Source organism: Grammomys surdaster, unplaced genomic scaffold (genome assembly GCF_004785775.1).
Source record: "Grammomys surdaster isolate TR1022 unplaced genomic scaffold, NIH_TR_1.0 62, whole genome shotgun sequence".
NCBI lineage: Eukaryota > Metazoa > Chordata > Mammalia > Rodentia > Muridae > Grammomys > Grammomys surdaster.
This window is the reverse complement of record NW_021604564.1, coordinates 5646356-5664694: the sequence shown is the minus strand read 5'-3', so window position 1 is coordinate 5664694 and position 18339 is coordinate 5646356. Positions and strand designations below refer to the sequence as shown.

The 18339-nt window shown below is 40.5% G+C and overlaps 1 protein-coding gene across 3 annotated transcripts in view; it reads left to right on the top strand.

Moving 5' to 3' along the window:
* Positions 1 to 386: 386 nt before the first annotated feature.
* The window catches only part of Gyg1 (glycogenin 1), a 38378-nt gene continuing 20425 nt past the window's right edge, over positions 387 to 18339 (top strand). For 2 of the 3 annotated variants that reach the window (XM_028763451.1, XM_028763464.1), the window contains exons 1-5: positions 387 to 503; positions 2580 to 2715; positions 5326 to 5500; positions 5748 to 5910; positions 17909 to 18035. In XM_028763451.1, the coding sequence (XP_028619284.1) occupies positions 497 to 503; positions 2580 to 2715; positions 5326 to 5500; positions 5748 to 5910; positions 17909 to 18035 (608 nt within the window). In that variant the 5' untranslated portion in view covers positions 387 to 496. The remainder of the gene's footprint in view (positions 504 to 2579; positions 2716 to 5325; positions 5501 to 5747; positions 5911 to 17908; positions 18036 to 18339) is intronic. The other variant, XM_028763458.1, reaches the window with a different exon arrangement.

Sequence of the window (18339 nt, the reverse complement as noted above, 5' to 3'; positions counted from 1 at the left end):
CTTAGCTACCTGATAAAACCAGTGGTAAGATTCGAAATATTTGGCAAATACCTATTTTATTTTTAGGTTAGTGCTACACCACCATTGTGACAGTGTGGAAAGTTTTCAGTAAATGTCCTCTTCTATTTAAACCGTTTAGATGAGTACTGTAACCAGTGTGACTTTTGAGGGGTCTCTGTTAGTTGAAAGTTCATTACCCTTGGTTTTCCTGCCGCAGACCACACAGCTCTGTCCCCTTTCTTTCCCAGGCCCTGGAACGAACGCCACCCACCGGTGCAGTCCCCAACAGGTGTCCCCTGGGCACAGCAGCCTATGGGTCCCCAGGGCCGCCCCGCCCGCCCGCAGTGCGCACCGGGGAGGATGCGGCCTGGGCTGGAGCCTGCGCGGCCACGTGACGGCCGCTATAAGAGCGGCGGTCTGCGGACTCCCGCCCTCCCTGCTGGCCGCAGTCACCTACGGCGCCCGGCTCCGCCGACCCACCCCACCCAGCCACACCATGACAGGTACGCCCACGTAACCCGGCCCCGGGGCGCGGCTGCCCCTACACCTGGGAAGCTCCAGGAAGCTCGCGAACTGCCGTGGTCTCCGGCTGCTGACCGAGCCCGGCTGCAGAGCGGCGGCTTCCGTCTCCGGCATCCGGGGAAGGGCAGGCGGGGTGGGGCGGGCGCGGGGCGCACCGGGATCGCACGGAGCCCTGAGGGTCTCCTGCCACGGGGAACAGCGAGCGCCCTGCGGAAACACTGGGTTGCGGCCCTGCTTTGGCCTCTGCACTGAGCCTATTTTTAGGCCTCAGCAGCCGGGTGCTGCTATGTGGGAGCCGGCTAGCGCCCCGGGCAGGCCTTGGTGCCACTTGTTGCAAAGTGTCAGGCCCTAGGCGAAAGAACCCCAGGACTGGGCACTAGGGGTAACTGGCCCTTCTGAAAGCTTGAAGCTGTAGCCTGGGTTGTAACAGCAACTGACCGGCCATCTGAAGGTTAAAGCACCCAGCTATCAATTGGTCTTAGCGTCCATTTGTAGGCTAAGTCTAGTGTTTTAGCCCGTGTTTATAACATCTGGGCAATCCTTTTGTTAATTTAACCTGGGGAAGGATAGTGTTGCTTCCTGTAGTTCTTTTAATCCCGTTCATATTACATGTTTCTCCACCACCTCCTGAAGTCCTTTTGGGGTTAGCACATAATTCATTGTGCTCATTTTAAGTACTTTTGGGGCAAAATGGTTTTGAAATGTTACTGTCTCAGAATGTTCTAAGAATAACAGACAAGTACCAGCTGAGGTTGATGGATGTGGCAAGTGTCATTACAGAGTATAATTGACTAGAGGTAGGGAATTCGCAACTTTCTTCATCTTGGTAGTGTAATGGGTTGTTCTGAAAGATGGCTCTGTAGTATGAGTGAAACGGCTTTCAAGTTGGCTTCTGGGGAATACACTGGATAACCAGACAACCGACTACACTCTCCATTCTCAGAGGAATTCCCACTGCTTCTAGCATCCACACTGCAAAATGGGCAAGGGAAAAAGAGGAAACCCAAGAGTGACAGTGACAAAGTCTCCTAACTCTCTTCTTGGGCAGCAGTCCCCCCAAATGACTGCTGTGGAGCTTGAACCTTAGTATCCCTATGTACTTCAGATACCTACCAACTGTTAATGTTACAGTCTCCAGAGTAAAAAAGCCTGAAAAAAATCTTAAAGGCTGATACAATGAAGACTCCAGTGGGAGAAAGAATATGTGTTTGACTTCTATTCTGGCTGGGCCTTTGGGAAAATTGCCATGTATGTCCGTGTCTCTTGTTAGGGTAGAAGGGGAGGATGGGGAAAGTGATATGTGGCTCGTTTTCCCAGAGAAGTGAAGGCACCTGGCCATGGTTTGCACCTTTAACTGTAGTACTTGGGAATTGGATACAGGGTTGTTGGCTAGTCAGCTTGGTCCATGCAGCCAAGCCGTAGCTCAAAACAATAAAAAGCCGGGGATGTAGTTTATTGGTAGAACACATGCCTAACATGTGGAAGAGTTCAGAAGAATGTGGATTGGAATCCCAGGGAAGAATGTGGGGGAGGATAAAGAAAAGACAGAGAAAGGGGACAAGAGAGGTTGGTTAGAGTTGGCTTCTAAGCTCACCAACAGTGGTTGGTCACAAAGAGTAAGGTCACTGTGGAAAGATCAGTCTTGGTAGAAGCTCGGTTACTTTCTGGGGTGGTGGGTAAGGGATATCTTGCCTGGATGAAAATACCACTCACTGGGCCTTGTAAGAGAAAGGAAGTGTGACGTTCTCCTTACCACCAGTTTCCTAAGCTTCGCTTCTGTGCTACAGTTTGCTCTAAGGATTTGTATAGGCTCTAACTAGGATTTGACTTTTGTGGTTGTCATGCTCATCTTGAAGGTTGTCTGTCTGGCATTTCTGCTAAACTTCAGTTTTAGCTATACCTAGATAGATGGCTGGAGTTCTCCCACAAAAGGGGCTGCTGCCTCATTAACAGAAAATCAATCTCCGAGGAGATGATTTTGCTGAACTGTGGTTTGAGAGAACACGTGGGGAAAGAACTTCTCCAGCTGAGATATGCTTCTTTTTCTTTGTCTTAAGATCAGGCTTTTGTGACGCTGACCACAAACGATGCCTATGCCAAGGGTGCACTGGTCCTGGGCTCATCTTTGAAACAGCACAGGACTACTAGGAGGATGGTTGTACTCACCAGCCCACAGGTTTCAGACTCCATGAGGTAAAGATTACCTGCCTGTCTGTCTCCTTGTCCTTGGGGCACTAACATTATTCTCCCTTGTACCTTCCTAGGGAGCTGAGCACTAAGTAAAGACAGATAATCCATGCTAAGATAAAGATTTCGGAATTTGATATTTCTTCCTAACTTTGGGGAGATGGTTCCAGTATTCCTTCAGGGAAGTTCCATCTGTGCTCCATCTTCCTGATTCCATCTCAGGAGAGAGAACTGCCCCCTCACTGAATCTTCTAAGGGGCATCCTGCCAAGTTCTGTCTGTCCTTACTCATCTGTATTTCTTTCCCCAAATGAAGCTGGGATTGTTTTGTTTCCTGAAAACAAGGAAACCTTCAGATGCTATTAAACATTTTTCATTTCTAGCTGACATTTGTCACCTAGTGATCTTTATGTATAAAATAATAAAGTCTTCATTATTAGACTTTATTAAACTATTACAGAATTCATTAGGAGACACATGCTGAGAAGTACAAGCTGCTGATTGATTGGATTAGTTCGTTTTGAGTTTTGGAATTCAATTTTGCTATATCTGGGTACTAAACTTAAGAATATTTTGGTGCTCCAACAGCTTTGTGTTGTCTTATTTTTATAATCTCCTAGCCTTCTTGGAAATTGAGAATACCTTATATTTTTTTAAATGTAAACATAGGCCAGTGGCCTTTAAAAATAAGACATTATACATATATGCATATACATACATATCTTCCACATTAATTACATTGATCCTACATGGTTCTTGAGAAAGGTGCCCCAAACCCTTTCTCCTGATATATCCCTTAGTGAGGAATGTGTACCACCCAGATTTTGTCTCAGATCCTACTACCGTAACTCACTACAGTCATGGGTGCCATTCACCATTTCTTATTTTAAAAAAGGCCAAGGTTATTCTGTGAACTAAAATGTACTTTTTATCTAATTTGAGAGATAAAATACAACACCAGTTTTTCTTCTGTTATATGCTTCTCAGTACTTAAATGTTTGTATCATTCAATTTTCCTCTAGCTAGGTATAGTGTCTGTTTCATTAACATACCACTAAAGCCATGGAAACCTGAATTTAGTACCTATATAAAAATATGGGCACCATACTTTTATATGCATGTCTGTAATCTCATCACCTGGGAGGCAGACAAAGGTGGATCCCTGGAGTTCACTAGCCAGCCATCCTAACCTAGTCAGTAAGTTCCAGGTCAAGAAAAGATTTCTCAAACAACAACAACAACAAACCCACCAAGGCAGATAGTTCCTGAGAATGACCAGTGACTTCTGCATGCACATGCTCTCGTGTGTGCACTCATTCATTAGACACACATACACACACATAAACACACACAAACACACAGAGAGAATCATTTAGATAATTTCTCCCAAACCAAAATGAGCTTCTCATTATGGCAAGTGTTAAACACTTAATAAAAGTAGTTACACTGAGTTCCAAAACAATGATGATTTCATAATTCTTTTAATTTCTTTTGGGGCAGTCTTCTAGTTTTCTGCTTTTTTTTTTTTTCTTTGATAAGCACCATGACCAAAAAACAACTTTGGGAAGAAAGGGTTTATTTTTGGCTTGCAACTGACAATCATCATTGAGGCAAGTTGGGGATGAAGGTCAAGGCAGGAACCGGGAGGCAGGAACTGAAACAGAGGCCACAGAGGAACACTGCTTACTGTGTTGATTTCCATGGCTTGCTTACTCAGGACCACCCTGAATAAGTGCCCAGGAATGGCACCACCTACATAGGTCTAGGCCCTCTTATATCAATCATCAATCAAGAAAATGCCCCCTCAGACTTGCTTATAGGCCAATCTGATGGAGACATTTTCTCAAATGAAGTTCCCTCTTCCCAGATGGCTCTAGCATGTGTCAAATTGACAAAATCCTAACCAGTAGAGATAAATAACTTCAAGAAATTCTTGATTTATTGCTCTAGCAGAAGCAGTTAGTTATAGGCTTCATCTCGTATATTATATGGCTATTATCCAGCATCATTTATTTAAAACATGCAAAGGTCAGTCAAGCCAATTCCAATAAATTGTCATTGTCAAACACATTGGCTGGTACAGAGATACATTCTTAACACATGTTACTAAAATGTTTCACAGTTATTTTCACATTTCAAAACAACAACAACAAAAACCCACCAAGGCAGATAGTTCTTGAGAGTGACTAATGAGTTCTGCATACACATGCTGTCCTGAGTGAATGCACTCAGTGAATGAGAGTATACACATGTACACACACACACACACACACACACACACACACACACACTTAGGTAATTTTGAACATTGAAAACTCTTATATGTCATGTTGAGCTTACCGGGTATACTCTCAGAAGAGAGAAAAGTTCTTCTATGATAATGTCTTAAGTTAGGTGGCACCATAAACAGTTATCACTACTTATGGAATTAACTACATGTATGCATGAACACAGTTTGTTCTGAAGTGCATGAAGATAGATTTAAGAGGGTATACTATGCCAAAGCGCCAATTGTCTTGTGATTGGTAGGTTGTGAAGTAAGGGAAAGTCTTAGAGTAAGTGGATCATGTGCTATGAAAAGAGTGTATGTGATGCTTTCTGGAACTTATTTTTACAGAAAAGTTTTAGAGACTGTCTTTGATGAAGTCATCATGGTAGATGTCTTGGACAGTGGTGATTCTGCTCATCTAACCTTAATGAAGAGGCCAGAGTTGGGTATCACATTGACTAAACTCCACTGCTGGTCACTTACTCAGTATTCCAAATGTGTGTTCATGGATGCAGATACTCTGGTGAGTGTGACTTTAAGGGCTAAAAAGATGTGCATAGTAATGGAGACCTGTTACTCATTTCAGAAATGCTGTCAAGACATGGCAGGTAAAGCCACTATCATAAGAAGTGTCAAGTGATGAAGGAGAGTAATCCTAGGCTGCTATACAGTTGTCCCATCTTTGTTTTGGGTAATGGAGAACCTAGGGAGGATGTGCCACAACAAAAGCATTCTTGTAATGCCTTTCTTTGTCTTCCTCCTTGAATAAGGTCCTCTCCAATATTGATGAACTGTTTGAAAGAGAAGAATTGTCCGCAGCACCAGACCCAGGGTGGCCTGACTGTTTCAATTCTGGAGTCTTTGTCTATCAACCCTCAATTGAAACATATAACCAGCTGTTACATCTTGCTTCTGAGCAAGGTAGTTTTGATGGTATGTACCTGCTATCATGCATTTGATAAGCTACTAATAAGTCTCTCTATATATTTCGCTCTCTTTCTCTGTCATACGCACGCACGCACGCATCCATGGATGCATCAGAGTAACCTAAACTAAGATAGACACATTTGTGTGTGTGTGTGTGTGTGTGTGTGTGTGTGTGTGTGTGTGTTTATGACAGGGTCTCACATTGTCCAGGTTGGCCTCAAACTCACTGTGTAGCTAAGGACATCCTTGAGTTTTTGATCCCCTGACTCTACCTCCCCACATGGTATTCATCACAACTCGGTTTATAGTTTACTGGTGGGATCAAAGCAAGCTTCAGTCATGCTAGATTCTCCAGATCCAGGCAGATGCTTAAGTGACTTTCACGTATATAAATTAGAGTCAGTTTTTAAAAACTGAGAAAAGACAAAGAGTTACATACTTTTGACTTCGGACTAAGTTCAAGCATAGTGGTCGCTTGCTTGTTTTGAATATGTGATACCCTGGATTCAATCCCTAGCACTGAATTAAACATAACTTCTGTTTTTAAACCCGAGTAAGCCTCGAAAGTGTTTGGTACCCATTGCTAACAAGGATCCTGTGTTTTGTGAATGGGAACTTAAGAAAACAGCCTGATAATTTATCATTCTTTCATAAGTTGTTTAAAACAAAGTTTATGTGAACAAACTCTGCTTCAAAGTCTCATTTCCTATAAAGCTGTGTGTTAAGTAAAATGGTATGTTCACACCTGACAAGTGGAGCACTGACTAAGTTGGGAGTGTTTGTTTATACATATGAGTATGTCTATAGCTGGAGATAGCATAGGCTCATGTGGGTCTCTGCAAACCCTAGGGCATGCAATATAGTCTGAGTGAGGCAAGAATGAAATATGGCTCAACAGGACTGAGTAGCCAGTGTTGGTCCAAACTTGTAAAGTCTGATGCCGAGTAGTTTATTTCAGGCATGCTTAAGGACAGTACAGTTTGGAAAAACATTTCCTGGTGTAACACAATCCCAAGTGCACAATAATGGATGATAACATTGAAGCACCTTTCAAAGTGCTGTCACTTCTTCTGTGAAGATAAGTTCTATAGATGGGCTACAAGTGTTACCTTAAAAGGGCCTAGGGAAGGCTCTGATGTGGTCTCGGTCATACAGATAGTACAGAGGTCATCTAGACCATTAACCTTCACTCCCACCCTTCTGGGCAGAAAACAAATTCTCCACCTCTTCCTCTGAAGAGACACCCCTGAGTGTTGTCTCGTGCTATCTGTAGGCTTTGTGCCCCCAACAGGCCCACATCTCCTTAAGAAAAATTTTTTCTCTCTTCTTTTTATTCCTGGTGTCAAATCTTGAACCTAGAGCCTAGAATGTGTTAGGCAAGTGCTCATCAGTGGGGAATATGACCAGCTGAATTAGTAGGTGTATTTCTGTTTCAGGGCATTGTTTTAAATAATAACAGAAATCTCACAAGACAAAGCCAACAGTTAATATCCAAAAGCACTTCTTTTTCAAACTGCTGGTAGTGGATTTTTAGAAAAGGTAATCTACTTAGTACAGACAAAAATTACACACTCTATAAAACCTGTTCAGTAGTGACTCAGTATCAGACCTTTGACACTGTGCCAGAGTCACAGGCAGGAAGCATGGGGATGGCCAGAAGCCTGGGCACTGTCGCAGATGCCTGCTTCAGCAGCTTCTTTCTTCCTTAGAATATACCTTTGATTTGAAGTAAACGGGTCTTTTAGAATAAGTTAAACCAGGCTTTCTCATTAAAATTCAATACTGATTATCAGAGAGACTCATTTCTGTTAACTAGTTATAAAAGTTTTAAAAATCTTAAATGTCTCAAAAGTTAAGCTGAACACTTGATAGACTGCTGAAGTCAAGCTTGAAACCTCACAGCATTCCAAGCTATACATCGGAGGTTTTTTCTTTTCATAGACATCAAATTCTGCATAGTTATTTCCTGAAGATTTGAGATTTACAGCTCTTTATAATCTCATTGCAAAGACTAAGGATGGTTAAGCTTCAATGTCGCTTCACTATTTGGCTTATTTACATCCTAAGCTAATAGTTTTCAACTAGGAATGATTCTGTGTTGTACCCCCTGTTCCTTTACCCCACCCCCAATCCAAAACCAAGAGATCTGTGTCTACTTCTAGAGAATTTGTTGTCTTAAGACAGATTGTTCTTATGTATCTAGTTATGTAGCTCAGGCTGGCTATAAACTTATGGTCATCCTGCCTCAGCCTTCCAAATTCTGCTTGGACACATTTGTCTTAGCTGAGGTAATCCAGTGCTACTGGTACCTGAAGGGTAGAAGCTGACACTGCTGCTGAATATTTTGTAGTACAGAGGAAAGCTCCTCACAATTAACTAACCAACCTACCATATCAGCAGTGCTGAGCTTAAAATGCTCTTCTAATGCCAGTGCTCTCTGTGTCCCACCTATAAGTAAGTACAGTCAGCCTGGGGAGATTTCTCAGTGGGTAAAGTGCCTGCCCTGCAATTGTAATAACCTGAGTACAGTTCCTCAGACACATGTGAGAAACTAATGGGAACTAAGAGGGCTGGAGTGTTTCTGTAAACCCAAGCAATAGGGGATCAGACACAGGAAGATCTCTGAAAGTATTGGCTGGCCAGCCTTGCTTAATGGATGAGCTTCAGGATCAGTGAGAGAAAATGAAAGGTAGGTGGCAAGCAATCAAGGAACACACTAAATGTCAGTCTTGAACCTCCATATGCATGTGGCATATGCATATTAATGACTACACACACACACACACACACACACTGTCTTGTTTAAGCAACTTTAATAAAATTATTTTAACTGTTCACTGGGACCAACAGTTAAAAGGATGTCACTTTACTGACATGCTTTTAGCTGATACTGTTTTATTCTCATGAACAGAATGGAAATATGCTAATATTCATAGTTGAACATGTAAAACATTTCTGATCCTAACACACTGAAGACAGTTGCCCTAGTAAAAATAGAAGGGAGTGATTTTAGCAGAACTCCACTGTGTCTCAACCTTTGCTTTAGGTAGAGCTCTTTCCGTGTCCTATACTCTAACCGAAGGAAGTTTAATCTTCCCAGAAAGCCACCACAACCACTCTCAAGTTTAGAAAAATGAGTCAAATTCTAAAATATGTCTGATAACCTGCCAGCTGCCTAAAAGCCACAAGATTTTCATCCTCTAAAGAAATTCTAGCTTCTAGTAGCTAGGATTTTAGATCCCAATAGTCACGTGCCATATTAAATTATTCAGGGTACAACTAAAGAAGAGGAAATGAGTTAACAGCTAGCAGCCAAGAGGTGCTGTGCATTATGGGGCCCCAGGCATTGAGGGTTCATTGTTAAACAGCTTGCCTGTGTGCAGTATTCCTTAGAAAGTGTTTCTGCTTTTTCATTCAGAACTTGAACCACTGAGATTCTCTCTGTGCTACAACATGATTCATCACTTAACTGTAGCTTTGCAGACACTGGCCCTCTTTTCACTTGCTCCTGGCAAACAAATGAGTTTTCTCTGGTGTTCAAAGTGAGAAAGTTAAGCAGTTGCCTGTTCAACATGTTTAAATTCAATAGAAGAATAAACTAGATACTCTAACTAAAAAGCTTTTTCCACTTGAGGTGTGTGTTGTGGAGTTTTATTTAGCAAGGATATCTATCTCCATACCTTAGGAGCCTGCCCTTCTCTGCACGGATGTGTACTTGGAGAAGCACCTGTGTGGCAGCAATTAATGGGGCTTATACCTAGTACCAGTAACAAACAACTTTCTGGTGGCAGTTTATGATTTGTCTCAAATTTTTAATATATTTTATAGTTTGTAAAAATTATAAATATGTACATAACATTTTAAAGATCTATTTAATTTATATGGACAAATGTTTTGTCTGCGCACATGTGTTCCTTGTGCCCAGCTAGATCAGAGAGGCTTTCAGAGTTCCTGGACCTGATGTTACTGATTTTTGTAAGTCACCTTGGATCCTCTGCAAGAGCAACAAGTGCTCTTATCTACGGAGCCGTCTCTCTATCCCAATATATACAAAAATTTCTTTAATGTTGTTTTAAAATATTTTTGTTGCTGGGCATGATGGCACACACGTTAATCAGAGAACTCAGGAGGAAGAGGCACAGCTCTGTGAGTTCAAAGCCAGCCTTGTCTGCATAACAAGTTTCAGACCAGCTAGAGCTACACAATGAGACCTTATCTTAAAAATGTTTGTTACTGTTACGATGTTAAGTCATAGGCATGGAGGCAAACAATCTCAGATACTCCTTTCTCTTGTGTGCATCTTCTAACATTTGCTGGGTGCCCCTTCTCCTTTCACATATATTTATCAGGGCCTCATGTATCAGCAGTGTCAGATTGCTGCCACAGAAAATGTGTTAGCAGATCATTGTATTTGTCTGAGTATCTTCAAAGTCCTGCTTAATCTCCTGGTCACATTCAAAAGATTGGAGCCTGGTGTCTCTGACAAGCCACATGGCCTGCTGATGGCTGAGCTTTTGCAGCTGCTTTTAAAGACCTTCTAATGAGAAGGAATGTGCCTGCTATTCTTCTAATCACCAGCCTTCAGTCACATCCCTCACCAATTGCCCTGACATGGAGAAGCATCCTAATATGGCAAACCAGGCTTGACTTCTCTTTTTCTCCCAAGTATTTGAACTATCAGAATTTATAGCTAGTGGCAACATACTTCATTCTTCACTAGCATCTATTTTTTTTCCTTAGAAGCAACTGTTAAGTTCAAATTCCTATAAAGTTTTGTGTATTTTTAAATTATTTTGGAACTGCTGCTTTATTGAAGTTTCCTGAAAAGTTGAACAATAGCTATTGTGAAAGCCATTAGATTTTATAGGATGATACACAGACATTTCAGAGGAAGAAGATGAAGTTCAGGCATATTAACGAAAGAAAGAGATCATGATACTACAAGCACTCATCATGGGTGAAATGAAGCTGACACACTGGCCTCTAAATTTGAACTCAACCTGCACAAGTTCTGGAATGTACTTTCTTTCCCCTGCGTCTCTAAAGTATCCTAAATTAAAGCTGCTTATGTATCTATTTGTGTCAGTTTTAAAAACTCATTACAAGAATTCATATTGCCCAATCTGGAGTTCCCTATTGTTAGTATTAATAGTTGCTTTAATTATTATAATAAAAGTACCCTAAATTTTTAATTTATATACTAGAACTGGGTTTACAATTAAAATTTGGAGAAAATAGAGAATAAATATTTGAGGCAGAATATTAGATTTTATTTTACTTTAAGCTGAATCTGGGATCTGTAATAAACTTGGTATCTCACCAGCTTCTTAATTCTCCTTTGATATCCTTAGAATCTTATAATGTTTTACATATATGGTGTACCTTCTCTTAATCTTTGTAGTTAGTCTGGCTTTGTACTGAGCTTGCCCAACTAAAGAAGGAAGGACTGAGATACTTCAAAATAAATGAGTACATATATGCTTTTCCTTAAGACTTTCTTTTTCTCATTGTACTCTTGATCCATTTTCTTAGCCATCTGCCTGCCATTAGCTTTACAACAAGGAGAAATGAAGACGCTGTGAGAAACAGGAGGAGGAAGGAACTAATGGGTTATGTGCTGGTAGACTCGCTACCAAACTGTTTTACATTCTCATTTATTTCCCCACAGTCCTGTGAGGGACTCATTCATGCAAGCATTTGTCAAGTACTCATTGAGCACTTACTGATAAAAGCTCAAGACAGCAACTTTCCTATTGGCTCTGAGCTGGCAGCAAAGCCAGGTGTGAGCAGAGTCTTTCTCAGTTCTGCCTCAGTAGACAAAAAGAGGAATAGAGGGCTGTTGCTGTTGAATTAGTTAGTTGTTTTGTTATGTTTGTTTCCCAAATTAGCCCACACTGAAACATTCTCTGGAATAAATTCTGAGAATGATTATACATGAAAAAGAAATCTCTATTAACTTGATCATTTTATAGATTAATTTCTTAAGATTCACTTTGCTGAGAAGAAAGAGCAGCCAGTGCCTTAATAATTTTATAGGTGAAGTGAAAATGATTTTCTTTGGCAGCTGTGTTCCTCCCCCTCGGAAGAAGTTGTCATTCTCAATCAGCAGCTGTTGATACTTCCTGCTGTTCTTGGATGTTACTGACTGCCTTCACCTGTGTTCCTATCATCACCACTGACTTGATATTTCAAAACTTACGTTACCTCTCATTTAAACAGGATAGCAAATTGATGGAGCAAGAATAGTCCTAAATAGCACAGGCTTGGATCTCTGCCTTTCTAAAGCTTATAATATTTGAGAGCTTTTGTGTGTTTGACAGGTAGTTATGCAACCAGGGTTTTGTCAGGATTAGCTTTCTAATGAGACTCTGGATCAAGAGTCCCTGCCTTAAGGTGGGAATGTGTCATTCTTGCTAAATTCAATGTCTTATGACATGCATGCAGTATAACTTTGTCATTAAGAATCTTTGATTTTAAGTGAAAAGAGCTATATAACGTGAAGTGGTAAGTCAGTTGTTCTTGGTTTAAATGGATTAAAGCCTGGACCACATGCCTCGGCTTCCCTAAGCCATGTAGAGTTAATCCACTGATGCATAGTAAACCTCATTACTCTAGAGGTAAAAGTCCCATCTCCGCTGTCCCCAGAGCAGTACTACCTGTCATTTGGTAATCTTTGGCCTGCTGCTGTTTGTAGCAGTGATGGTATCTTCCAGATATAATGGAAAAGCCAGCTTCAGCGATTAAGTTTTATGTCATTTCGGTGCCTAACTGATAATAGTTGAAAATTCTTTACTTAATATTGTCCCTTGCTCTCCTTCTGAATTAGGAACCATTTGAGAATTGGACCTTCGCATTTATCATATGCATTATACATCATATGCATTATACATATACCAAACATGAAACTTTATGTTTTATATAGAAATTTTTAAGTCTTGCACCCATTGATATAGTAAATCTTTAAAGGAGTCTTTGTCTAAAAGACTGTGTACCAGTGCACCTCAACTTTTATGTTTGTGTGTCTGTGGTGTGTGTGTGTGTTCACATGGGAATGAAAAATAGATTCTGATTCTGTAGGACTGGGGTGAGATTCAACATTCTGTCCTTCTAGCAAGCTCTTGGGTAAGAACTATGCTATTGCAACCTGAGTCAGAGGTGAGGAGCACAATGGTAAGAATATTCTTATGGAAGAGATACTGCGTTGCTGTTTCATCTAGAATTGATTTATAACTTCATCTTGTGACAATGACCAATCTTCCAACAAACTGGGCAGTCCCAGAAACTAGACAATGTTCAGCACATGTACAAATTTCAGAGGCAGTATTCCCTGTGTATAGAACAAAGAGAACCAATATCTTCCTAGGATGTGTCTGTAGTTACCAGGCTCATGACCAGACTTAAAAGTGTTAAGGGGCTATAAACTAGCAGCTTTGGGCAGCCTAGTGGAAGGATGATACAGATTGTGTATTTGTTTTTGTTGCAAAACTGGAGCCATATGTCCCTTGTTTCATTTTCTCGATCTCTGCCTCATCTAGGCTCCCTTACTCCAGCTTATCGGATCATCCTGCTGGTGATCACTGCTAATCATGTCTTTCAGGTCTGAGATGACTGAGATTCAAAGTTCCTTAACCTGAAAGATTAAATCAAGATGCCGCTAAATCTGACTAAAAAGTACTGGACAAAATCCTGGATTATTATTTTTTTGGTAGAAGAAATTGAGCAATCTTCTTTGCATCTTTGTGTGTTTTGGGATATAGATGTATCTGTATGCACACTCTGCTTTGAATAGTGATCTTGATATTTCTAAAACAATATTTTTCAGATCTAAACAATATTTCAAAGGAAAAAAAGGCAGTCTTACTGACACATATAGAGCTTTCTAAAGTTTATGCTTTACTGGAATGTTAAACTATGTGTTTGAAAAAAAGATGACTGGGATCTCCAGACTACTTAAGTAAAAGTGTTGCCTGAAGGCAAGTGTGGTGCCACACACCTCAAACCACAGTACTTTCCAGGTAGAGTCAGGGAAAACAGAACTCTAAGGTTTCCTTGGCTACAAAGAAAGTTCAAGGCCAGCCTGGCCTACATGGGACCCTGTGAAAGCACTGGTTAGCACTTAATTCCGTTTTCACGTCACTGTTTTGGGATAAACAGTGGCATGTTGTAGTCAGTCATATGATGGAGTCAGTAGTCATAGTACTTACTGAGCATTTCAGGTTTGCTAGTGTGATGTAGACACACCCCTGGTTCACCAAGGCAACTCGATTGCCTCTTGTCCTTACTGTTCCTGGTGCCTCAGGGCTCCTCAGTCTTCACTCAGCTAATGAGCTAGAATGTTTGCAGGGAACCTTACTGTAAGCAGAAACAGCCACTGTGACCAGAGGCTAGCAGCTTGTGGTGCACAAGACCAGCAGCTCTGACTTGTCATTCCCAAGCTCACGTTGCTCAGACTTGCACATGAGAAGTTCTAGTCAGGCCTCTGTGGGATTCAGTTTTTGTTGATAATTTATATACATAGCTAATATTCATTTTAAGCATTTTTTGAAGGTCTCATAATGTTCCATAAAAAGATAATAGAAGGACTGAGGATGTAGCTCAGTGTTAGAGTGTTTTTCTGGCAAGCACAAAGTTCTGGCTTCCATCCCTAGGTCTGCCAACAAACAAAACCAGTGCTCCAGACAAGTAAGTGGTTTTCTAAAAATCAAAATAAGAGCTACTGCTTATATTGTCTGGAGATACATATGTAGTAAGACAATTGTGAATTTTATTTATGATTATATAACTTAATTGTTACCCACAGGGGTGGGGGGAGGTTCAATGACATGGAATGGGTGTGCCCTCACAGAGAATACGGAGCACAGCATTCCATCCATCCATACTCCAAAACTGGATGTGTAGAGTTGTGTTAATATGTTTTATCATCTACATGTATACTTTCTGTAGATAACAAAAACACATAAAGAATGCTTAGGACGGTCTTAGGACAATTCTCATTCCTGCCTTTTTGTATTCATACTTTTGAATTACAAAAATAAAATAAGGAAAAATTAGAGAGAAACATCTATAGCACCAATCCTCTCATATAGTGTTACTTTCATTTTTATTCTTACATTTTATATTCATGTATGCAGCTATGTATCTTTATAATACACAGTGGACAGATGGTCTTTATGTTGGTTTTAATGGCATAATAGTAACTATAAATGATTAATATGTTCATTTACTCCATGGCATGATGTTATTTTAGCTTCTCTGCGGTGGAGGTTCTTGAATATCTTGAAGATTTTTGCATTTATTCATGAACAGGAAATAGTTTTTTCTATATTTATGACATTCTGTTATCTAGGGGGATGACAATGATCAGCAAAATAGAGCCAAAAATCTTTGTCCTTGTGTAATTTAAAACCAAAATGATCAACAGTTTCTTACTGTATTTTGCATTTTAATTACATTGACCCTTTTTAACTTTAATGTTTTTATATTTTACTCTGCATTATTTTTTATTTTGAGTGAATTGTAGATTCACGTGCTGCTATAAGAAATAATAGAGATTCTTTATATCCCTCATCCACCAATCTCAGTGGCAACAACCTATGGTATAATACATAAATAAGAAATTTCACATTGATTCAGTCCACCAAGATTATTCTGATTTCATCAGTTTTATTTATGCACTGATTTGTCTGTCTGTATGGATGTGATCTACACCGTTTTATTACATGTATACTTTGCTGTGACTACTACCAGAGTCAAGATCAGAACAGGGCCCCTCATGATACACTTTACAGCCACAGTTTCCTGTCTTCTCTCTCCTGTTCTTGGCAGTCACAAGTATGTCCTCTATGGTTTTATCATTCCAAGGAGTTTATATAAATGGAATCATTCTGGTTTTTACTCAGCAGTGTTTCTCTTGAGATTGATCCGAGTCCTATGCATCAGCAGTTTTCTCCTTTGTTCTGAGTGACTTTCTAATTATGGTTATATTTATGTACTTGTTGAATGACATTTGGGTTATTTCTACTTCTGCCCTTTAATTAAAAAAAAAAAGCTGTTATGACCATTTCCCCAGTCTTTGTTTTGATAATTATGTAGAAAAGAAAATTAGTAAGACTGTAGACCCCTGTCCCTGGCCGTTAGTATCTGTATCATTCATACTGATGATCTTTAGGAAAACCAAAGTAAATCTCAGAATGGTGTAGTGTTTGAGTTTTACTATCTTATGCCTCAGAATATATGTTAATCTATATGGATAAGACAATCTTTTGTATTGATCTTTCAATGTAGAGTTTATGGATGCTATTGCATCCAGAGATTTATTTATTAGTTGTAGAGACTAGGAAGGCCAAGGTCAAGACGAAGGCATATTGTCTATAGAAAGCTATCATTTGCTCTCCCACACCATCTTTTTGCTATAACCTGAGATCATGGAGGGGGGGTGAAGAGCCTCCTAGACCACTTAGTTATTACACAAATGCAGTCTTGGATCTAATCTCCTCTTGAAGATTAGCATTTCAGTGTTTACATTTGGGGATCATAACCAGTCACTTTATTGTATCTTTGTAAAAGTGAAGCATATTTTATTCCTTTTCTGATTTTCATTTCAGTTGTTCATTGAGGAATTGCCACCTGTCAGAGGCTCCTCAAACAGAAGGCTTTCTCCATAGATGTTCACTCCATGAATGCCATTCATCTGTCAGTTGGATGGATGGTACTTGGAAAGAATAGGATATATGCAGTAGGGACCAGGCACATTTGGATATTAAATACAAAGCTCCAGTCTTACTATTTTTCTTAAAGTTACTCAAATATCCATAGTTTTGAAATCTTCTGGCCCAAAGGAAACCAAATAGCACAGATAGACTATTGATTGTACTTTTTGAATGGTGAAAAAGAATGCCAGATATTGACACAAAGCAGACCCAAGACAGGATTGAATATGTGGGTGTTAGTCTCATGCTTAAAGTATACTCATTTTCTCCATCACCTCACTACACACGCAGTAGCCTATGTGTCTCTCCATACTACACACATAGGCCCCATGTGTCTCCTGTGTCTCACACACACACACACACACACACTATGTCTCCCCCCACCCCACGCACTCCATGTGTCTACTCAAGATTCTGACTCAAGTGTGTTTTCTGAACTCTCAGAGGCTAAAATAGAAAACTCCTGTTTCTTAAATGTTTATTTAGGACTTAGGTCAGGTGTTTAGCTCTTTAGAGTTGTTTGTTTGTTTGCTTGCCTTTCCTGCTTTCTTTCAGTTTGTTTTTGAGGCAGGATCTCACTCAATAGCCTAGACTGGCCAGGAATTCCCTGTGTAGCCCAGGCAGATAGACCTTAAGCTCATAGCAATGCTTCTACCTTAGCTTCCCCAATTGGGGAACTGTAGGCAAAGAGCTGAGAGTACCGGCAAAAGCCACCATACCCAGCTTATTTTCCTGTAAAATGAATAGTATGTCTTCACTTTCCAAGAAAGACATGGAGTCCGGGCCCTAAGGGAACTTTACTTCTTCATGGATAACCTTAGCCATAGACATGACTGACTAGTACTTGTACCAGGTCAGCAGCACACCCCTGACGGTTTGCCACTGTACTGGCTACGGTGTGCCGTGTGTGTGCTGTTTCTACTCTGTCCAGATCCCGTCTTAGCTCATGTCTCCTGAATTTGTCAGGTGCTCCTCAGTAGACCTCAGGTCTTAGCTCAAGCATAGATCTGCCTGGGAAACCTCCTCCAAGCCATTCCCATGAATCCCTCTAACATTTGTCCTTTGTGCTTCTGTAAACTCACCCAACTGTGATCATTTTTATTGACTTTGACTTGTTAGAATCTGCATTGGCTATCACATTAGACCCTTGGGAAGACAGTGACCATGTATGACTTGAAATTTAATACTTAAAACAGAATTAGTATATGTTTTAAGCTACCCATATATTTCCATACAATTCCTGAATTGCCTTAGAGGTTTATAAACCATAATTCTGTTTGTGTGTTTCCTTTCAGGTGGGGACCAGGGCCTACTGAATACATATTTTAGTGGCTGGGCAACTACAGATATCACAAAACACCTGCCATTTGTGTATAACCTGAGCAGCATCTCAATATACTCCTACCTCCCAGCATTTAAAGCGTAAGTACAAACAATTTAACTGTCATTGGTTATGGTGAGGGTAGGGGAGTGGGCTTTCACTCCATCATCTTTGGAAGAAAATAATAGTTGGATGCTTTTGAGGAAAGCTTGCTCTTGTAAAAACCTGGCTGCAGTTTTGGGAAGCTTGATGTTATCCACTGATCTATACTTAAAATAGCCCAGAGACATTTTGCTGCCTTCTGGAACAGATTCCTCTCTGTTTCTGGGTTAAACCACCACACTGGCTGCTGAGCTTTGGTCTTTCCTCCTCCTCCTTTCCCTCCTCTTCTCCCTCCTCTTCTCC